A 24617-nucleotide genomic window follows, 5' to 3' on the forward strand; every position below is an offset into this window, starting at 1 on the left:
GAAAGAAATCTACTTAGTGGTGAGTCATGCGTCTATCAGATTTATTGGAATATCTGCTGTATTAGTTAGTTGGTTTAGAAACGGGAGATCTGAGGCATTGCTGCTCAAATTACAGTTCCACTTGACTCCTATACTTTCTCTTCAATTCTCATAAACTGTTTGTTTCCAATACATTTGTTAAAGCAATGCTTGAATCGTTATGAAAAAGTGATACATTTGTATTTCTGAGCTTTCAACAAGAAGGATTATTAATTCATTTTGATAATTTTCTGAAAAGATAGCTGGTAAGCGAATATATCATGTTTGACCGAAAAAACTTTTGTAAATATAGATTTTGTAAGAAAAAGAGGAGCACAAGAGCTTCGCATAAAACTTGAAGGCATTTTCGTCATTTACCTATAGACCTTGGTCTTTCGCAAGGAGTTGTGTTGAGCCCATCCTATAATATAAATAAGTTGTGATACAGTTAAAATCGCATAGTAAGTAGTTGTTATAAGCAGTCATAATGTTACTGGATTTATTTGATGTCACCAATTTTGACATAATATTCAAGCACATGGTCTATCTGGGGATGACAGCATTTTCATAGATCCAGTCCTATTTGACGGAACGATTTTATTTATTTTTGGTTTAATGTCCTTGCAACAGCCGGTGTCATATGAAGACGAGTACCTAGGGAGAGACAACAGCCGGTGTCAATATGAAGACGAGTACATAGGGAGAGACAACAGCCGGTGTCATATGAAGACGAGTACCTAGGGAGAGACAACAGCCGGTGTCATATGAAGACGAGTACCTAAGGAGACACAATGGCCAGTGTCATAAGAAGACGAGTACCTAGGGAGATACAACAGCCAGTGTCATATGAAGACGAGTACCTAAGGAGACACAACAGCCGATGTGTTATGAAGACGAGTACCTAGGGAGACACAGTCAGGGTCGTATGAAGACAAGTACCTAGGGAGACCCAACCGGGAAACCAAGACAGGAAAGATAGGAAACTAAAAGATCCCAAGTCTTGCAATTCCGTCTTTGCGTATTGTAGAGTAATGTTCTCTTGTGAGCAGGTATTGATTGTCGCGTCATTTGTTTGTGAGAGTAACGTCATCAATTTTTGAGAAAACGACGTAATTTTCTCACACAAACCAATGACGTAACAATCAACACCTGCTCACAAGAGAAGATAACTCTGCTATACGCAAAGACGGAATAGGGGCAGAAGATCAATTTTTTTCTCTTCAATGTCCTCCGATTAGAAGAAACAGAAGAAAAACCTCCGATTCTGCAGGGACCCGAACATTACTCGCCTTTTCCAATACACATGTAGTGGCTTCAATGTCCTCTAAACAGAAGTCAAAAAAGAAAGCAGCCCCGATTCTACAGGTGGCTGACGGAACAAGGAGCATTGAGTGGCACTAGACAATGCCATTTCCTCCATTTGAACTGAAATGTCCATACTTCCAACCCGAGGGTCAGAATTTTTGAGTTTTACGAAATGTGCTCACTGTAAAATTGTGGCTACAATTGAGTTTTGTATCAATTCGCGTCATTTACTATCGGGAAAGCATCGCAAAAAACCTCATCCGGTTTGATTGTTTATTATCGTAACATTCAAAACAGTTAACAAGTAAATGAGAGAGTGACATCGTCTTTCCACTATGGCATATTCTGCAGCTGGTTTGCCAGACGTTGGAGGAAGATTTCTGTATTGGATAAGGTGTCATTCAGCTGTATGATGATGTTAGGATCAGTTGAGTTGTTCTTCGTTAGGTCAGCCATTATACTGAAACATTGAAAAGTATCAATCAGAACACACTAAAAATGTAATTTAACTACGTGACTCAACACCACGTTAGAATACGTGGCTCAACACAACACTGAAAAGTGCGACTCCAAACACTAAAACATGACTCAGTACTACAATGAAACACGTAATTACGTAATTCAAAACCACACTAAAACATGTAATTCAACACCACACTGAAACACGTGACTCAATAACACACTGAAACACGCGACTCAACACTAATCTGAAACACGTGATTCTATACCACACTAATACACGTGACTCATCACTAGTCTGAATCACGTGACAAAGCACAACAATGAAACACGTGACCCAATACCACACTGAAACACTTGATTTATTTCCCACGCTGAAACACAAGACTCAAAACCACACTTAAACACTGAACTAAACACCACATTGAAACACTTGATTCAATACAAAATGAAACACGCGACTCAAAAACCATATCACGAAACTCAATACCACACTGAAACATGCGATTTAACACTACACAGAAACACGTGACTCAACACTTCGCTGAAACACGTGAAAAACAACAACACTGAAACATGCGATTCAACACCACACTGAAAAACGTGACTGAACACCACACTGAAACGCATGATCGAACATCACACTGAAACATGTGACTTGACACTACACTGAAACACGTGACTTTACACTACACTTAAACACGTGACTCATCACAACACTGAAACACGTGACTCAACATCACACTGAAACACTTGATTCAACACCACACTGAAATATGTGACTCAACACAACAATGAAACACGTGACTCAACAACACCACACTGAAACAAGTGACTAAACAACACATTGAAACACGGAACTAAACACCTCACTGAAACACAAGACTAAACACAACACTGGAACACGTGACTTTATACCACACTGAAACACGTGATTCATCACAACACTAAAACACGTTACTCAACACAACACTTAAACATGCCATTCAACATCACACTGAAACACGTCACTCAACACAATACTGAAACACGAGACTCAACACCGCACTGAAACACGTGACGCAATACCACATTAAACAAGTGACTAGAAACTACACTAAAACACGTGACTCAACACCACACTGAAACACTGACTCATCAAAACACTGAAACATGTGACTCAACACAACACTGAAATATGTGACGTAACGATACACTGAAACATGTGACTCAACACCACACTAAAACACGTGACCCAATACCACATTAAACAAGTGACTTAACACCACACTGAAACACGTGACTCAATACCACACTAAAACACTGACTCAACACAACACTGAAACACGTGACTCAACACAACACTGAAACACGTGACTCAACACAACACTGACAGAGTGTACTCAGCTCGACACAGAAACTCTCAGCTATCAGCAATCTATCAGTAGTTAACCTTTCAACCACGAGTCCACATAGAAGTAAGGCTACTCACTTTCTAAGGTTGGAGAGATCTTGATTCCCTTGGGTAAGCACATCGGTCAAATTGACATTGGCCGGAACTGAAGCGCAATGTGCAAAATGAATATTTAAAAGTATTATATTCACGTAATCATCAAATGACTTTATCATAAAGTTCGACGTCATAATTAGTTTCTTGGGGACTTATTTCTTCTTTTACATTTTGCATCGTTTTTTAATGTAAACATTAAGCAAATGAACAAGTTTCAATATTATGGTGAACCGGTGAGGCAACTGATAAATTCCATCACATTCTGCTCCGAGTCGGGCCTAAAGTTCTGAACTGGGTTGAAGATTAAGCAAATAACGAGCTTATTGGTTACTTGTCTACAATGTAGTTCAGAATTACAGTACTCAACGACAATGTGGTTCTGAATTACAGTATTCAACGACAATGTGGTTCTGCATTACAGTATTCAACGACAATGTGGTTCTGCATTACAGTATTGATTTCAATTTTCTTTTGGTGAGATGTAGACCTAAACCTTATTACAACAAAAACACCAACCAAAATTCAAATGGGCACTTGGTTCGTTTTTCGTAGGAGCATAAAACTGAAATTCTCATAAAGGCAGAGTTTTTTCCCCAAAAGACGAATAATGTTGTCAAACTTATAATGCATTGAAGGATCATTTTTGATGCAACCAAAACTAGGGACCATATGCTACAGTATACATGTACAAATATTTTGCTTTGGTGAGTTATCAGATATTTACAGCCAAATCAACAGCCGGAAGCCATCTCAAACAATAATATTTTCCAGACAAAAAATGTGTTCATCTTAGAATGAAAGTATCTTATAACTTGTGTATACCAAAAATAGTTTGATTATAGATTGACTAGGTCCTGAACTACCAGTGATGAACATATCAATAAAATATATGTGGTGGAACATATTCAAAGAAGAGATCAAATGTCCATTTGGTCTATTCATCAGAATTCATAGCTATGTGTATAGTCTAATCATTATGACTGAAAACTGACAGAAAAGAAGAAAATATTTGTTCCAGTTTAGATGGAATGAGTATTTAATCAACAGAGAACATGTTTGGAAAGATTCGCTGGTTTATTCCTTTTCAAGATGGCCACGAAAACATTAATTCTACTGCCTAATCAGTTGTCAGATTCCCAGACAATTTTCTTGCAATATCAATGGAATTCAGAGATTGTATGTTTGTTTGTTACTTTGTTTTTATTTATTTATTACAGTTAGACGCCGTATTAACAGCTGATGACATTAACAGATAATGTTTTGCAAGATGCAAGAGCATGATATGTGTTCGAATGGCAGGCTTTTTGGAGGAGAAAAAAAAGAAGAAAACAAAAATGATGCGAGGCTTTGAGTTTGTTTTCAAACTTATTTCAAGCTTTGTCGGAACTTGTTAGCCCTTGGGTGCAACTGATTTGAATTTTGAAGATTTCTATGATAGTCAAGATCATAAAATATACTTATATAAGCACAAATTCCCATAGTTCTTTGACCAACTGGACATTGGCAGTAGTAATATTTTATTGGATTATTATCATTTGGTGTCGTGTTGTACCGAATCCCAACATTATATTTAGTCTGGCTTTTGTGTTTGGAACAAATCTGACAACAGATGAGGTCTTGAGGGTGCTAATTCATCCACATTTCGTTATCTTTACGAATTCTGACTTTGCACTCTTGGATCTCGAGAGCTGGTTGTTTCCACCCTCTGAGCCAAACAGTTCGTTTTTGTAAGTAGAAACTACATTTAATGTGCGAGTTCTGTCTTTTCTGTCAGTGTCCGGTGATCTGATCTTTGATAAATTGGTCCCCGTATCCAATTGAGACATGCAGCACAATTGTTAGCACCTCCTCAATTATATCAATGAAGTAATTTGATACCAATGGAGTTCTAAGCAATATCCAATGCTTAAGATGGTCATGAAAAGACAACAATCCATGGGGATTTAGTAACTGTTCTGTCAATGTTAGCCTGTAGATTATGATCAGATTGTTGTCTCTGACTAGTCTTCAGATATGAGTACATACTCGTAATAACGCAAGATGTCTCTAACATTGACAGGGCATCTCTAAAACCACGATCAACGACTACATTGTCGTCTTGCCCCAACCATGTGAGCTAGTCTTTGATGTTTTTGTAATGCTTGCATCATTTTGGCTTCCAGAGAATGGTCCTACTTGTCCAAAATGTAGCCATCAGGTAGAGCTATGATCATGAATTTAAGATAATTACGCTCCTTCTAGCCAACGTAGGACACTCTCAAGCTTATTGACAGCATTTTTTTGAACATAAATGTATGTACCATCTATTAAGGCTGTCACGTTGTATGTATGAAAGTATATGTTCCCTATTCAAATGGTCAGGACCCATGAACACTGGAACTATAGATTTATTAAATTGTACTACAGAATGAAAGGTTTTTGAAATACTAGACAGAGGAAAATGCCAAAATGGTGTAACACTTGATTACAAGAGATATCAGTTTTCATCTTAACCCAAAACAGTGAAAGAGCATTTTGTGTAGTTTTGATATATACTGAAGACGAAAGAAATGTGAGTGAAGGCTAATTGATTCTTTGATAAGATGTACGACACTTCATCAATTATTCCAGATGACCTACTTCATAATTGAGAATTAAAAGACTCTATTCCTTATACCCTTACATGGGTTTATGTCATTGCCAATTATTTGAAATGAGCATACACGTGATGACGCAGAACACCACAATTTGTGTGTGAAAATTAACTGATGCTTGGCACGTTTTTTCAGAAGTGTGGATTAACTTCCCTTCGAATTCAAATTGTTAAAACAAAAACAACATTTTTTCTGTGAACAGGAGCAGTAAAACAGGTCCTTGATTGGTAAGAGAAAAAAACCTACTAGTAATTTCATCTGCAAAACGTTCTGTTTCAGATTCTCTTTGGTGCAGATACTTTATGTAGCGATTCAGACCAATACTATCTTCTTCATTTGAGCAAACTATGCCAGTTTTAGTCAGTATATCCAAAAGCCATTTAAATTATGGCCTTTTTTTTTTTACATTTTGTGTACCTTTACATTGACGTGATTTGGCGAAGATACGATGACGACCTTCACCAATACATTTACTCTTCGTTATGAGATGAATATTAGCAAATGAGTATGAAATATCCCCTAAAATCAATGTAAAAACGAAAGTCTGATGATAAATCGTGTTAAAAGTGATAACAAATTGTATAAGAACAAATTCTAAAAAGTGACAGGAAAATTACATTTGATCTCTAAATTGATTGTTAATAAAACCTTTATCAATCACGCCAAGTGATGAAATAAATAGGAATTTGGAATTGTTTGTGACCTAACATGCACTGAAAGGTTTATTGTAGGCTTGCAGCGAATTTCATTACCAATTACGTGTAATCAGGTGCATTGCGTTTTGGTGGACGCCAGGGAGGTGTCTTAGGCCCTCCCCATTTTGGGTACACAGGGTACTTTGTTGTGCGAGATCAATACTTTCCACCATGGTTTTTGGACTGAATGTTTGCATACATATTTGGAATAACACCACTTCTTCATACTATGAAAAGTTTTGATATACAAGAATAATAAGAATGAAAAATCCTATGTTTTACATTAAAATTTTCCCAAAATGTTGATTAAACTCACATTTGCGATGATAAATATGTCATTAAAGCACTACATGAAAGAAAATGTCCTTTCCCAAATATTACCATTCAAAAAATACGATTTTTTCCCCAGAAAAAATACTTTCAGGCTGATATTCCATTTTTCGATTCCCGTACTGTTATTAGGTTAATTGATCAGCTAAATAACTAGAAGAGCGATTCAAAATAATTACTCCAGATAAAACAGCAGCATAAATCTCGTAGCACTTCTGAAACAAAAGCTATGTAATTTTAACAAAGCTGGAAATGGTCCCTTTTATCGAAATCTTGGTCCTCGTGTATCTTACCTGGTGTTGTTGGTGTTGGTGTTGGTGTTGTTGTTGTTGGTGTTGTTGTTGTTGTTGGTGTTCGTGTTCGGCCAAAAATTCGTGTAAACAATGTCCAAGTGTCGGCTAGTTCACTTGGAGCTACAGAGTTCAAAAGTTAAATATGGGTTATCATCTTCATTCATTTTATGCAATATGCACGTTCACATACACAAGATGTATGAAAATACAAAAACATTCTCAAACAGGAAAGGTGACGCCCTGCGCGCATGTCATAATTATATACGCCATTTTGTAATATAATTGTGGTTGTTTGGATAGAACACATGATATACATTCACATTTGACTTTAAATAATTATTTGTCAGAGCGAGGTTTCTCTCATAATCCGTCATTTGGGATTAGCTTTGCCCACGGACAGTTCATTTTGATGGCCGAAATAAACGAAAAATATTCTTTTATTTATAATGATTAGTTGATAAAAAAACTCCCTCGTAAATTGTAGCAAAACGCTCGGGTTTTACCAATTTTATAAATATTTCGGGTGAAATGTTCTATCCTACATATTTTCTGTCCCATACTCACATAATGTGTCCAGCAGGGGCTGTGGCGGCTGTGTCGGTCCATGTGTGGTCAGAGATTGCTCGTAAGCCGCGGTTTTGTTCATGGCGTCAATGGCGTAGTTCAAGATAATATTCTCGAGCGCCTTCATCACCAAGTCAATTTGAGGGTCATCCATATTAATTGGATGTATGAGACCGCGATCGGGTAGTCGAAACAACAGGTTGATGTCACTCACAACAATAGCAGGAAGGTAGCCCGTCTTCAGCATCTTAAAGAAACTAAACCAGATATTGTTTTCCATTATTACACTATGACATGTACTGTATATTAGTATATTAGTCGAAACTCCAGTGGTTACGCCCACATACGTTTTCTGCTTCCCGGGAATATGTCATGACAAAATCGAAGGCACACAATTAGCAATTCTATTGGTTTTAGGTATAAAAACCTGACCAATCGCTTTGCCGATACCTGTCATTTGAATTTTAAAGAGGCGCGACAACCGACTTCAAAGCCGGTCAATTTTACCGTTATGTTGCCGTGCGATGTTTTGGATGTACACCCAACTACTTTAACATCACTAAGGTGTCGCGCAAAGAGCCTTCGGTGCTGTCATGACATGTCCCAGTGGTGCAGAGAACGTAAGTGAACGTAACCCCTGGGGTATTGAGGATGATTAGTTCAAATTAAGTCACACTTCAACATTTCATATATAATGTTTTTGTTTTTTTCCTGAACTTTGTAAGGGTAACATTATCGCAGTGTTCGAATTTAATTGACATTTTCTCTGTTCAATTCAACATATACTATTTTCACCAATTCTGAATTCTTACTAAAACATAAATGATACAAAACTTTTTGGGAATATTGCGAAATAAGTCAAAAGACAACAATAGCAAAATTATTTGTACAAATATCTAACGGAACAAAATCACTAGCAAACGTTGGACTCGAGGTCACAGGGACGTGGGAACCAATTATAGTGTGTGCGTGTGTGTGTGTGTGTGTGCGTGTGTGTATTTGGACCTATCCTGATGTGAAGGGAATAATTTTAGACGTTTTGAAGTTTATATGAGCACTCGGTGTAATTTAAACCCTTCACGAATGAAAAATGGTCACATCATTTGGGGGATCGGCGAAGGAATGGGGGCACACTTTACAGATCTAAACTTCTAATTCGTCTTATGCTCTGAACACACCAAGTCAAAGTCAAACGCACACCATGTATTGACTCTCCTGTCCCTGTTATCCATCTTACTAGCTCTACTGGGGTATTATATTCAGGTTGTTGAAACTTTCCAATGCTTGTTTACCGTCCTATTCTCTATAATACATAATATGAAAGATGAATGTCTATTTATGGAAAACAAATACTGTATATAATAATCTAGATATATAGATTTTATTCGGGACAATTGAACGATCCCCGATCCTTCGACAATTTGCTCTGCCATAAACCACGTTAATATACAAAAATCTTTCCTTCAAAGGAATTTCGTTTGGTTTACCAAGTGTTGAAGTTCGAAACTTAAAAGACCCATAGAAATATATAGTTTCTTATATATATCATTTTCTCAGCGTGAATGAATATTTCCTGATGCATTTATTTGCAAATAAAGTATCCACTTTTACATGCATCATGCTATCTTAAAATGCATTTCACGAGTTGCAAGTCCGTAAATCAAGTGGATTATACCAGTAAGGCCATCAATTATGATGTTGACTGGTTAATGGAAGAAGATTATCTATTAAGAATAATGATATATGGTTTGTTGAACACAATTATTAAAGGGAGATAACCCCCTATTTTTTGAAAGTTTGTCTCCCTTCAATCATACCAACACAATTAATATTCTACTCAGTATTTCAATAATCAAACTTTGTCAATTGCAATTTGTAAATTGGTGAAAATAATTCTTTGTATGTTGCATTATCCATCCGAGTTCATCAACACAAAATATTGAAATGAGTTGTACACAACATTTCCATCTTTAACAGTAGAAGCAACACATTTGGGTTAATATTGAAATGAAAAGCCATTTTAAAATGTATTAATCATTTGTGATTTTACCAAAATAGTAATGCAAAAACGGTATTAGCAATGTTTATTTCCGTACAAAAAAAAGTCATTTCATTGACAAGAGCAATATTCTTTACATGTACTCAAATTACACAATTAGGCAATAGTACCGAACAAATTTGTATTGATCCGTTAGACTTACTGATCGCTGAACTGCCCGAGAACAGCCTCATGGATTATAAGGAAGTCCGTGGGTGAGGTACACGTCCACATCTTAGGGAACATGGGTATTTCTTCCTCCAATATGTTAGACAGGGTCGTAAACAAAACATCAGAAGAAGGATTTGCATCCTCTTCAAAAGCGTGATGCATTTGGTCACTGACAAAGAATAAAAATCCGTCCAAATCTGGAATGTAGAACAGCCCGACCTTTAATTACTTCAGCAAGTGGCATCAGTCCCATTTCCCGACCATCAGAGCAATGCATTTTGGGAAGTCATAGTTTATGATATATACATATAATCGTAACTTATGGTATTGCAGTATTACAAATCGTATGTCTAAGAATTAATATAACAATATTGGTAAGTTATTCTCTTTCTATAATATAACATGTACATACTTTTTCCTATTTTCTGTTTTGCGTTTCATTACCCTGGGAACAAGATAATTGTTTTACCTAAGAACTGACTCCCTTATGCAAAAACGCTTCATAGCAAAATATGATGGAAATGTGGTCTACTGTTCAGGAGGAAAGTGCTTTTCAAAATTACCACTCAAATTACCCGATTGGGCCCAGTTCCGAACCAACGGACCAAGGGTGCTTCGTAGCAAATTCGGTTAAAATCCTTGTGTAGGTATATACATGTATGGTAATATTTTAATTTATTTATGTTAGGAATAACAACCGCTTCGTCATGGTCGTGGTCGTGCCCTGCACGCAAACATGGGTTCATGGTTGTGTTTGCCTCTGCAGAAAAATCTATCAAGCTATTTTGTGGTTATTAGGTAGGGCCCTCAACTATATCCAGGTTCTGACCCCCTAAAGAATTGACCTTTGACCTTAACACAATATATCTACCCAAACATGATGGCTGTAGACTAACGGGTTCTTTCGATACTGTTGTTTGAATTTTGATCCACATGAGTTCGGAAGAAGATCAAAGCCAATAATAAGATGAAATTTATAGTATTTCATTCTTGGTACTTACTGGCGGCCAAATATTGCCAGGGACTCGGTGACTTCTGTTTTTTATTAATCACTGTGAATGTACGGACCCAATGCAAAAAAACCCACCGATCCTTTGTATCGAATGAGCCACAAATGGGGAAATGTGTGGTCCTACAAATCATATGCAAAGGGGAGCGGGATGAGGGGTGGGGATGGGGGGTGGGGATGGGGGTGAGGGTTGGGTCGGGGTCCTCCTGAAACATAGACAACACCCCTTTTCCCCGTCTCCGCAACATTTACATGTAAGCAATGAATGTTTAAGCAAATGTTGTGATGGTCCTATAACCGCGTTGCTATTGATGAATGAGTTTTTCAGTAATAGAAATGTGCGTTATAGTACCACAAGTATTAGCTTTCCAAAAGGCTAAGAAGGCTACACCAACAGCATTATTTATTAGTAAGCAGTTATAGTAAAGTTCGAGATAGATGGATATGTAGAAGCTCGCGTAGTTATATATTTTGGTGGTCAGTGCGTCAACGAGCGGACAACATTTGTTATTGAAACGTCATCAATCTATATTGTTACGTCATCAATTTCATTGTTGTCAACACTTGATTTGCAGTTCAAAAACTGTTCGAAATATATAGATAAAGTAGAACTACTATCAAAATGTAAATAGTCTCATAACAACATTTGCCGTTACAATGCATTACAATGACAGGATGCAGAGTAAATGTAAATATAAAACCGTACATCGGAACTCTGCCAGGCGGAGTGTGTCAATGATCCCCTGGAACACGATATCATGTACGGCATATACGATTTGAGGTGACAGGAAAATCATATCCGGTCTGTTCGGGAAGTGATGTACAATGATTTTTATCACCTGACTCAACATGGACTCTTCATTACGAGTCATCATCGCATTCAAATGTTTCATCATTGCATCTGTAACACACAACACACTTTGAAATAGCACCAACAATAAACACTTGTGTCGGGATGTTAACTGTTTTCTTAATAATTAAGCTGTTTTGATAAAATAGATATGGTAATGATTTTTGAAAATGATCTCTTGAGAGTATGCAAAAACGATAGGCGTCCTTATAGAAAAATGGGTATAAAGTAAAGCTGATATGTACTAGTAATTGGGTACTTTAAATCGTGAGGGACCTATTTATCAAAAGGGCATTTAAGGTACCTGAAGTGGTTTATGTTATGTTTTTCCCCGCAAAATGTCATTAATTTTTCATATTTGTTCACTGCCAAAACGTCTTAATGACCGCATTTACATTGTATAAGGATTTGACGCTAACAATTTTGATTGTGATGCATAAGCCTATATTGTTGAATAAAAGACCTGGACCTGTTGTAGCTCTCTCTTTTGAGATAGCCAATTTTGTTTTTACGAAAAGTACTGAATTATGTTTAAATAATCTAGTCAGTGTCATGGAAGAGTTATTTCCCCTTGTGATTTTGTATGATAATTAAAATTACTCTATAGAATGGGCATATATTTAAGAAATAATCAACATAGCCATGTGGTTTATATTTTTAGGATTAGAAAAAAGGGTAAACGATTAACTGTAAGACCCTCTCTACCGGAGTTAAATAATTTTCCAACATTTCCAAATACCAAATTATCTATTGTACCACAATATACAATAATGCTTCAAAAATATAAATTCTACTTCATTTAAAAATCGTTCAATCTGATTTTTAACTTAAGTAGAGTGCTCTTTTACACGTGTATTTTTTGTATGTAATCTAGGGCTGAAACAATTCGCATAACTCACGATACGATACGTATCGCGGTACGATGCTTACGATAAGATGTGTTCATTTGTATCACGATACACATTTCTGCTTAAAAAGTCATTTTCATAACGTTTGAGCAAACGATTTTACCGAATTTTGCCATAGTGTTAATTAAGATAAAAAATTGAACGTTTTTCAGTACTTTTATGTATGATTTCAAAGTGGACCGTCTCTTTACTGAAATATTCCAAAATGATAAGTACACCTCTTTAGAGTTAATTACGATAAATTGATTGATGATTTTAGAATTGCAAATGTATCGCGGTACAGGCACACAAAACAATTCGATGCAACACACAAGAAAGGATCATTCTAACCTGATTAAGCAACGAGTGGAAGTAACATTAACCTCCCTTTTGCTTACATGTTGCTCTGGTAACGCTTCCTACCGATTCGGCTAGGGAGAACATTCGGTAGAGCGTAAGACTAGTAAACCAGAGGTCCCGGGTTCGACTCCTGGGGGAGGAATTAAAAAAATAATGACATACGTTACATACATATAAACACCCCGTACCCCGAGGTCCAGTTTGCTTACATATAAACCCCCCATCGCCCCCCCCCCCACAACTCCCGTTTGCTTACATATAAANCCCCCTCCCATTTGCTTACATATAAACACCCCAACCCCGACCTACAGTTTGCTTACATATTATTTAACACCCCACATCAACACGAACCTCCCGTTTACTTACATATAAACTCCCCCATCCCCTCCCCCACCTCCCATTTACCTCCATATAAACTACCCCATCCCCACCCCCACCTTCCGTTTACTTACATATAAACTCACCCATCTCCACCCCCACCTCTCGTTTACTTACATATACACTTCCCCACCCCCACCTCCCGTTTACTTCCATATAAACACCCCATTCCCACCCCACCTCCCGTTTACTTACATATAAACACCCCATCCCCACCCCCACCTCCCGTTTACTTACATATAAACAACCTATCCCCACCCCCACCTACCGTTTACTTACATATAAACACCTTCTCATACATAGTGACGGTACAATTAACCCGTTTATCCAGGATCAATCGACCCAAATCATTGATCAGCAGGTCCTCGGTTAATCTCGGGTCCCGTAAAAAGGAGAATGCATTCGCCACTCTCTGCAATGTGGTGTTGATAGCCGCGTGGGATATCTGGAAGGAATCTAAATGAAAACGACTAGTTAGCTATACATTGCGATACGTTCTATAGAAGTAGTGCTGGGTACTGAGTTGTGATAAGTACAATGATTATTACGTATACATTTATTTTGATTTCTTGAAGTCATTACCACTGTGTAGGACTGACACCGGGTATAGCTAGTACCGAAGCGGGCATGGAAGAAGCCGGGCGTAGTCAAATCACGTAAAGTTTTCGATATTTCATGTATTTTCTGGTAGTGTAGAGACAAATAAAGAAGCACGACAGTCAGGCATGGACGAAATTCATATCTGAAACAGGAGGCATGTAATTGTTTTGGTGTAGTTGCAAATTATTTACAAAAACAGTCTACCTAGTACCGCCAAATCTTCATTCGAAACAGCAAATATTGTCTTGACTTGATATTTGCCAGTATATTATATACATTTATATGCTAAGATGATTTCTTATAGTTATATAGTCATGATAATACATGGAGTCACTCATTATTATGCTTCTTTCTTTAGATTTTGGTGAAGTGTACGGCGAATAGCAATACATTGTACGGCGAATAGGAATGTTTAAAATAACTGGTGTACGGCGGAAAGGTCATAAGGTATACAGTATTCAAGTGAACACTTCGCCTAAATGTGATATATTTTGTTAAAGCTAAACTGAAACTAACGTTCCCCGATTACCGTAAATCTCCTACAGTGTAAAATGCATGCACCTTATCGTACGTAAGATTACCAAAGATTACAAGAATCAACAATGCACTCAATACAGTTGCACAGGTAAGTCAGATAACCACTAGTCTACCTGTGCTGTAGAAAAAAGGATAGGCCAAACTGATAGTTGTGTGTCTGTTTTTCAGCCCTCAAAATATTAGGGTTGCAAAAATTGTTGCAAAATATTTTTTTAAGTACCAATTATAAAACAAAGTTTCAGACCATAATTTAAAAGTGTCTATTAAAAGTTGATGAAAATAAAGTGATAATAGACTTCTTGAGTAGGAATGAAACAGACTTTGCCCATTGCCTGATAAAGGTATACATATTTAACACTCTCAGACGTCTGTATTGCCTTTACCACTTGCTGTTTACAGATAACTGTGTATAAATTGAGGATATATCAACTTAACTATCGTGTATTTCTTTGCAAATCTAGGTATTAGTGCAGATTTTCTCTACATCACCCTTAAAATTTCTTGTGCAGCCCCTCCCCCTTATATATACTAACGTTGTGACAGGGAAAGAGTATGTCACCTCCTGTCTAAGTCCAAACTCTCCACCACTGTTGTCAAGGTCATAGCTAAAGTTCCAACACTCAATCGCTATTGCCAAGGTCACAGCTAAAGTTCCAACTCTCCACCGCTATTGCCAAGGTCACAGCTAAAGTTCCAACTCTCAACCGATATTGCCAAGGTCACAGCTAAAGTTCAAACTCTCCATCGCTATTGTCAAGGTCACAGCTTAAGTTGTGTTATTGCATGTGAAAAATGGGTACTCCTTATCATTATTTAATTCGACATTCATTAGACTTTGGACATTCTTAACCCCTTCCCTAACGATATCATTCAAAAGTGTTGCAAAGCAACACCATTGGTATGTTACTCCAATGGTATAACAACCTTAAAAACATAACTAGTACAAATGCTCGCTCTAAACATGGTTATGTTAGTATAGCTATTCGCCGTACCGTTAACATGCTAGTTGCCGTACACTTGAAAATGTATCAACAACTATTCGCCGTACACAGACGAAAACACATTTAAGTCAATTACATCGTAATGACTACGTTTATATATATGATCATTATATGTTTATCCCGGTCTCATCTGCATATGCTAGTAACGTCTGTTTCATCATCGTATATGTCATACTTTAATATTTATCTCTTCTTCCTTCTTTGTAAACGATTTTGTACCGGTACTTTGAAGTCATTTTTTACTAATATCTTCAGATCGCATGAAATAGTTTACAAATCATCTGCTTCACAGACATCATTGTTCATTGTATAACTGTTGTGCTCCTTTTTTTTGTCTCTACGCTACCAGATAATACCAGAAATATCGGAAAGCATCCCGTGGCTTGTCTGCGACTAGCGTCCATGCCCGCTTCGGTACTAGCTATATCCGGTGTCAGTCCTACACAGTGATTACTGTTCTATAAAACTCTATGATCCTCTCCGGTTTTTTGTTTGTTTGGTAGAATCACATTTTAATTGTAACATCACAAACCAGATCACATGACCAAATATAGGATGCTGATTGGGTAACTTCATTATCATAGGAAGTTCTATAGTAAAAACTGTACTTTCACTTAACGGTGATAAATGCGAACACCAGCATCATATCGGTCAGTTCTGTCATCTTTGAAAGATGATTGTCCAATCATTAGTCCGAATTATTCTGACGTTTTATCGACATTTTTTCTTATATCGGTCTGTCGTCGATTAACGTCAGAACTCCGGCCCTCTATAATATGCGGGAAATAAGCAACCCGCGCCCGGGTCGCACTTCAAACTGATATTTTAGAAACAAATTGTCACTTTCACACATATGTCGCACGTGGATCGAAAGATCTATTCTTTATGCACTAGGTGGTATCAATAACATGTTTCAAAGATCATTACGAACAGTATTTTCCAACGTTTTCTATACCAAACCATGTTTTTAACGGAAATTAGGGCATGAGCAATGTCACATGACTTGACGAGATCTCGCGTTACCGAAGGTATTTCCCAACGTTATGACTTAGGCCGGCGATATCTTAGTCACGTGGCATTAGGTGGTGGGGCTATCAAAAAAACTAGAGTAAAACAGAGTAAGTTTGAAAAAATATGTTTTTAGTGATTGTACTGGTTATTTGAGGCATGTAATTTATGTTCATCTTGTACATAAAGAATAGATCTTTCGATCCATGTGCGACATGTGTGTAATTCGGACTATCCTATCATGTACTTAAACCACTACTTTCTTCCGTTGAGGACATTTTGATCTTATAGCTGTTGTCTCGCGATGAAAAAATGAATTTGCTTTTGCAAACTCGTTGAAGTTACTCTCTTTCCAAAACGTCTCCAACAGAGACCGTTTATAAAAATAGATGTGACCCCCCTCATTAACCCCGTACACTACTACTTACCTATTGCCTTATCCACTTCCGGAAATCCACTCATGTATTCCTCGAGCAGTCTCTCTAGAACTGGACAGAGGACCCAGGACTGTTTTGTTGATGACGCAGAAGTAGACGAGTTACCAGGATTTATGAGTCGATACTGAAGATGCTGGGCCAATTCGGATAACCGGTCTAATTTAACCTGACGTGATATCGATGAAACGGAAGTGCCTGTTGAGAAAATATCAACGAAAATAGATGATAGAATACGACTGCATCCCTGAATATTAAATGTATAATCGACATCTTATACGTCGTTGCGACCAGGTTTCGAAAACGCATGTCACGTGATAGGGGGCATGTGTACTTTCGGTTTACACCGAAAATCTGAGAAATGCACGAAAAAGTATGAAAACCCCCAAAGGAACCTGGTATATGGTACCAGACTGCATGCCTAACAACATGGTACTACTCAGCAAATATCCTTTCCTTGAAGAACATAAAATTTCAGCCATTTTTTCGTAGAAATTTACCAATTTCTTACTTCGACTTCTTACTTGCCACCGATTTACTTTACACCGGAAGTTTACATCCACCTCCCCCTAACAAACCACGTGACCACCAAATCATGTGAATTTTATTCCCCGTATCTCGGAAACGACATATTTTGTTCAGCTGTCGTGGCATTATCGGTAAGGACAAACAAACTTATTTAATCTAATACATTGTATGGTTATACATTATCGAATACTTAGGTCTAACGGAAATAGGAAGTACATCCCTAGATGAAAATCCAATGCAGGGAGACAGTATCACAATTTCCGCATTGTTTAAACTTAAACTGATGAATATTGTATGTTTATTGTTGACAGAACAGTATGTGCTCTCAATATTAAAGTATTTCAAAGCAATCCAGGCATTAATTCAGGTTTTTTTTTTATCAATGAGTCACATGTGTCCATTTTTCTGTACTTCAGGAAACCGACTACCTATTTCACTACTGTGAAGTTTTTCAAGAAAGATAACTTTTACATGCAAGGTACAAGGTAGCAAGGTACAAGGTAGCAGTGTACAGTAGCGTACGATGGCTGCTAGTATCTTATAAGGTAGCAGTGTACAGTAGAAATGGCTTGATCCTAAATATAAAGGGTATGTCTCACATGAACATGGATAGTGAATTCAACCTGCACAACACACCTTCATATATATACATATTTATAAACTACATTTTGATTTCATTTTGTTTAGAAGACTGATTTTTTTTTTCAAAAACTGTTATCCCCAGATTTGGGACTTGTGAAAACCATGGTTACCACATCAAAAAAACACCAAAATATGCAAAATATCATGATTTTTAACCAAATTTTTTAATGGATATGACACAAATGACTTAAGACAGTGGGTGAAGGTATTTAAACTAGGGGAAATGGGAATGACCTCCGACCTTAAATGACACAGGCAAAAATATTGCCCCTAAGTCTCTTTGTTAATGCTTTAACACATTCGACCCCTGTGACCTTGAAATTGGTCGAGGTCATTTCTTTGAACAAACTCATAATGCTTTAACCTTAGCATGCTAATGGCTAAATTGACCTTGGAGTTGGGATTAAGGTGATTCATTTAAAAAATATTGATGGCCATTTATCCCTTCATGCTACAGGCCAGGAGATATCATTTAAAAATATTTACATATTGGACCCCAGTGACATTGAAAATAGATCAAGGTCATTTTAAGGAGGACAATTAATTAGTTAGACCCTTAATCAAATATGAATTCCTTGCGATATGTTGCGATATATTTTTTAACGGGAAAATAAGAATATTAGAAATACAATAATGTTATTAAGGAGAATACCATGGTTTATAATTAGCATTTAACCGAAATGCACTAAAATTCTAATAATGAAGCTCTGTATTGAGTCACTATCAATATTGGAGTTGCAATTTTATTGCTGAAATATTGAGTGAAAGAAATGTTAACAAAAAGTGATTAATTCTAATATCTAACTTTTATTTTATAATGACAAACGTTGTCACTGACTTTGTGTTCCGTCGACTTCAGTGTGTATTCAATTGGATCATCCAGTGCAAATGTGAAAGGTGATCACGATTTTTGCCGTGTGCTGTTAGCAGTGGAGGTGACAAATAATAGATAGCTGAATTTACATATTTTTGCGCACAATTGGCACAATTACATTTGATTGTATTATTCATTGGATTATATTGAAAGAATGACGCCTCTTTTTGTTCATAATATTTAAAAAACTTCGTATTTTTATTTCACTTTAAACTGTTACCAAATGCAAGATGTAGCAGGTTATAACAATATGCGCCGTTGTGCCCAGCCTTACTACCGGTTCTTGTCAAATCCTCAAAATATCAATGTATTGACGTTTGTATATTTCAATTTCCAAGTTAAGGACTTCCCACCCTTCGTAATACACATGTTTTTCTTGTCGTATTTTCGTGTCGTCATTTCCGTATTGCGTATCGGGCATTCCATTACCGAGGTGTAAATTATAGTAACACCGGGTAAACAATAGTACACGTGCATGACGATATGTCAACACCCGATATCGGGACTTAACTGGGAAATGTGTAATCACGCGTATTTCAGAAATAAAGCTTATGATACAAAGACATATATTAACTAACGGGAAGACACTGACATACGATAAGATGACTGCAAGAAGGTCGTATATGAGGCGCATGAGATGCAGTGTTTACCGACCTCACCTGTACATATCACGTGCTAACAGTAGTTCACAAGCTCGGGTTCATTACAACTTTTGTTGTCGAGCGAGTTACGCTCCGTCAGATAAATCATTTCACAAATGCAATAACAATAACTCTGTGAAAATACTGGTTTGGAAAATATCAAGATCCCTATAAAATGCATGTGCATGTGCGTGCACGTGATAACGGCATACCATGCGACAGCCTATGGTTACATATGTACCTAGTTTCTTGTTTTTGGAAATTTTAAAGATATTATACAAAGATGAAGCATAATTTGATTTTTTTGAAAGGGAGGACGCGGAGTAGATATTTATTTGTGATGTGTGGTTTTGTAGTTGGTGAAGGTGAGTTATTGTGTAATAAAATAACGCGCGTGGTCGAGCCCGTTGCAGTTTATTAATGTTTTTGTCTTATTTGTTAAAGTGACGTATTAACGGAACGACGTTTTGGTCGGAGAAATTCTATCCCTCTGCAAAAAGTTCCGATTTTTTTCAAGGTAGACAACTCTCATTAGGATCAAAAATATTGTAAAATTTTGAATAAATGAATTATAAAGACTTGGTGTGTATTTGGTTCAATTTTTCATTCTTTTTGTATGAAACTATGTGTCCTGTTTGCTTTTAGCTTGTATGTAATAACTTTTATCCATACAATTTCAATAAAAAACACTTTGTTTAACATGTTGTAGATATTTTATGATAACTGAAATATTTGTAGTGTTGATTAGCAATGCTTCAAGTTTTGAACAATGCCACACACTCAAAAAATGTGAAAGCGTTAAATTTGACAAAAAATCAGACTTCAGTGTGTTTGCAATGGGACCATTCAGTGCAAATGTGACAGGTAAGCATGATTGTTGTTTTTATTTCTGTGCTATGTATAGCTACTCTACGACAAACTATAAGCAATGGAGGCGATACAATTTGTCATGTTCACAAAAGATTAGACAATTGAATAAAAATATTTGTATGCACAATTGTAACCCAGTGTACGTTTTATTTGACTATGTTGAAACAATTGTAATAGGACGAGAAATAGTGATAAAGTAGTGCCGTCGCTGGGGCTCGAACCCGCGACCCTTGACTCACCAGCCCGATGCTCTACCGCTGGGCTAAAGGAAAATTCCCTACAGCTAACGCTTGTAAGGCAACCTAATTAATCCACATCTTTTACAGAATGACGCCCTTTTTTGTTTATAATGAGTAAAAGAACTTTGTGTGTTTTTGTTTTACTTTATTCCCCATTTCAGTAATAAAATTGTTACTCAAATGGGTAGCTGTTCCCCAAATGCAGGGGTATTACCCATCCGTTGTGCCCACCCTGTTTAAGTGAACTATCTGAATTCTTTAGATTTTATTTTCTATATTAGAAACTGATCGCTATGTGTAAATTACAAAAACTGTTTTCAATAATATCTATTAACTACTCATCACATCATATATGATTATTTTTTTGGTTTAAACATAGGTATTGCCCCAAATGTGAGCAGAGGATTAGGCACAAGTTATATCAACTTATCAACGCCTTTTCCTCTAATACAGTACATATTGATATTTAAATGATAGCATTTAACAAGGCATACACACTATATCTTACAATTATTATATTTTACTTAAAATCTGTTGCTGGATTTGATGAAAAGTTGCACGTGTCGGAATACTTCTGTATTGGTATCTACGGACAGATTTTCATTCCCAAATAAAAATAAACCTAAATTTACTGGATATATATTCAACGAGTTTATGTTTTGAAATAGCGTAATTCGTGCTGTATTAAAAAGTTTACATTCTAAGAAAAAATGACCAACATCCTCACAGGAATGTCCACAAGCGCATGATGGATTATCAACAATCTTAACACGGAACAAATCTCTTTTCAAAGAGCTGCACTGATGCCTGAGTTTCGTATGTAATATATTAAAATTCTGTTCGCCAAAATTATAAGATGGTGGAGACGAATTTGCACCACTGGATATAACAGATTTAAAAGTATTTAAAGATGGCAATGTTCTTATTGTATTGTTTAACGAATTCCAAAGACGTGAACTCGATGGCAAAAAAGAAGAGTTGCTTGAGGAGAGTCTGAAAGAAGAAATATTGTAATCATATTGGTACCCACTGTGTTTGGCAAAAGGGCCGTGGGTAACAACAAGCGGTACAATTTACGGAACTATCCATTAACTACACATCACACCATATATGGAAAAAGTTTTATAGTTTAGATCTTTCTAAGTACAGTTGTACTGAAGCATACTATAAAAAAAAATCATTAATGTCAAATTCTTGATCACAAAACATTACTTACCTGTCAAAAAACATGCACAGCTACATAACAATGAAACAGTCCAAGTGAAGTCCATCTTCATTGTGTCCCTGTCGTCCGCTTACTGGCCGCTCACCTTCAAATTACGGGTGTGTATCAAATACTACCATGACACATCTCACTCAGGTATAGGGCGCACGTGAGATACATGTACGTTACTCGCGCAATATGCACAGCTCCTTTAGAGAACGATGTTCACGACATCACCAATGTACCTCAGGACTAGACACGTGCGTGGTCAGGCGAGAACACATACAAACTCGCGTGTTTATTCCAAACATGGCGTCCTGAGCCACACGTGGTCAGGCGAGTACTTAACATTCAGATGCACAGGCAAACGAACTTTAGTTAAAGCTATATTTGGACCTCAATTGTTTAGATTATTTGTACACGTTTGAGATCATTTTTTAAGTAAAAATGCCAGCCCAACGATGATATAATAGGCTCTATTTATATTTTTACCAAGAAATGCTATAAACCAATAAAACGTGTAAAAAATACACTGAACACTTCAAGTTTAGGTCCAAATAAGGCTGTAAATAATACGGAAGACGAGCTCCATGCTCAATGCGTAATCAAGAATACATAAAGCCTATTATTACATTTTGGTGGTGGTGGTGGGTGGGTGGGGATGGGGGTGGGGAAAAGTATATATAATGCATATTTTCTGTCACACATACTTTTCTATTTGTATTTTTTTTTTATGAAATTGGAAATGATATTTATTAAGTACTTTTTTGTATTTTCATAGTTTATGATAGATTATACATACTTTTAAAGTGTACCCTGAACGAAAATAGAAATGAATATATTATTATTCTATATGATCCAAACACAAAAATGTCGAAAACCACATTAAAATCGGTCATCCTGATACCGAGATATCGACGTGTAAAGTGTAGAATTTTCACCTGTCCTTCTTCTGCTAATTAGCATAATCGTAACTCGCGGTGATTTAGCCCCTATCGGCTGTGACGTCACAAGTTCAACGCCTGTAGCCTACGGTCACCATCGAAGGAATAGGCGATAGCGAGAACAGCCATTATTACCAAACAGCGTCAGATTGCGTTTTTTTTTCTTTTTTTAGTTTTGAGGAATCAGATTATGCTGAAGATAATATTATGTAGATGGTATCCAGTCATATTTAATTTGCCAGAATTTCCAGACAGTGAGTTTAATTGAAACCAAACTGACGACTCTGCATACGGTAGCATAGACTGGTAGCATTGCATGTCCTGATTCTGAGCGCTGATGAGATTTTTTCACTGGAATGAACAAGTTTGAGGGAAATTAAACAGAAATAGTCTCAATGTTGTCGATCAAAGATATTTTAGCTGNGGAGAGGAAAAAGGTGATGTGATACAAAGGATCGTTGTATAATGAATAGAAATTAGTCAAATCTTCTAGAATGGATGATGAAGTTTTGTACAGATGAAAAAATTAAGGCATTTTTGTCATCTGTAAGCTCATCAGTCCCGAACAATAGTAAATCAGTTGAGAGTGCATGGTTGATTTCGTTAAATGTATGTAAACGTAGTGGAGAAAAAGACAACAATGTAATAGATAATGTTCATTGGTTTCATTTGCTTGCATGCAAGAACACAGAGGACTATCAATTAGATTTCTCTGGTATAGATAAAACTTAAGGGAACTACACTCCATTCTTAATCTGGCATGATGTATCTGCCCCTGTCTGGTACCATTAAAGTAGAAAATTTTAATTTTGTGAGAGGGCTTGCGTAGATAGGTTTTAAGTTTATAAATTGAAGGGTCGTTCTTGACATAGTCAGGCAAGGAGTTCCAGATACTGATGACAGATGGCAAAAAATATTTATTATAGAGACTTGTATGACTAACTAGTGGACGAAAATTATTTCCCTTGCGAGTATCATGGTTGTGGTAATTACGGTTACGCTGAGGTAGAATATCTAGAAGAAATTGAGGAGCCAGACCATGAACCACTTTGTGATAAAGAATAAGCTTGTGCTGTTTACGTCTTTCCTCGAGGGGAAGCCAACTTGTTTCAGTCTAGTGCCGCCAGTGACTATGCGTGCTGCTTCTAATTGAAGATTTTCTAATAATTCAGATTGAGCTTTAGTAAGGCAGTCCCATAAGATATCGCCATAGTCTAATATAGGTCGAATAAGAGTGTAGTACATAGTTTGGAGACTATACCTGTCCAAAGAGAATTTAAATTTTGGTAAGATATTTATTTTAGGTGATATCAAATAACTGATGTGTTCATTCCAATGACCATTTCCAGAGAGAAAAAATACCTAAATGCTTGTGTGTAGTAACTTCGGAGATGTTAGTATTGTTCCTATTTAAGGGAGGATGAAACGGTTTAATGGTTTTTCTACTAATGAGCAGGGTTTCTGTTTTGCAAGGGTTAACATTTACTAACTATGTTTGCGACCAGTTATGAAATTTATCAAGGTCACTATTAAGAATATCTGCACTGACTCTAGGAATATCAACGGTTACGTAAAGAGAGGTGTCATCAGCGAATAACTTTATTTTAGCTTGTATA

General features: G+C 36.7%; 1 protein-coding gene across 2 annotated transcripts; it reads right to left on the reverse strand.

Annotated features, from left to right (window-relative positions):
* Nucleotides 1-1587: 1587 nt before the first annotated feature.
* Nucleotides 1588-22347, reverse strand: LOC110467464. Of its 2 annotated transcripts, XM_021524653.1 has the most exons (9): nt 22070-22347; nt 17054-17257; nt 13759-13935; nt 11711-11905; nt 9988-10192; nt 7787-8043; nt 7223-7342; nt 3254-3320; nt 1588-1783 (listed from the first exon to the last, which is right to left on the reverse strand). In XM_021524653.1, exons 1-9 carry the CDS (start codon nt 22128-22130, stop codon nt 1657-1659), a joined length of 1413 nt encoding a protein of 470 aa, XP_021380328.1. In that variant the 5' UTR covers nt 22131-22347; the 3' UTR covers nt 1588-1656. The 2 variants fall into 2 exon arrangements, with proteins under 2 accessions (XP_021380328.1, XP_021380329.1); XM_021524654.1 differs by lacking the exon at nt 7223-7342.
* Nucleotides 22348-24617: the final 2270 nt, after the last annotated feature.

Source organism: Mizuhopecten yessoensis, unplaced genomic scaffold (genome assembly GCF_002113885.1).
Source record: "Mizuhopecten yessoensis strain PY_sf001 unplaced genomic scaffold, ASM211388v2 scaffold11173, whole genome shotgun sequence".
Taxonomy (NCBI): Eukaryota; Metazoa; Mollusca; class Bivalvia; order Pectinida; family Pectinidae; genus Mizuhopecten; species Mizuhopecten yessoensis.

What these genes read in the sequence shown, in the direction of transcription:
- LOC110467464 (XM_021524653.1), bottom strand. Translation starts at nt 22,130, where the DNA reads ATGAAGATGGACTTCACTTGGACTGTTTCATTGTTATGTAGCTGTGCA. An exon ending in GGAAGTGGATAAGGCAATAG is followed by an intron (nt 13,936 to 17,053) that starts GTAAGTAGTAGT and finishes GTTTTCATTTAG; the next exon opens with ATTCCTTCCAGATATCCCAC. An exon ending in GTATGAGAAGGTGTTTATAT is followed by an intron (nt 11,906 to 13,758) that starts GTAAGTAAACGG and finishes TGTGTGTTACAG; the next exon opens with ATGCAATGATGAAACATTTG.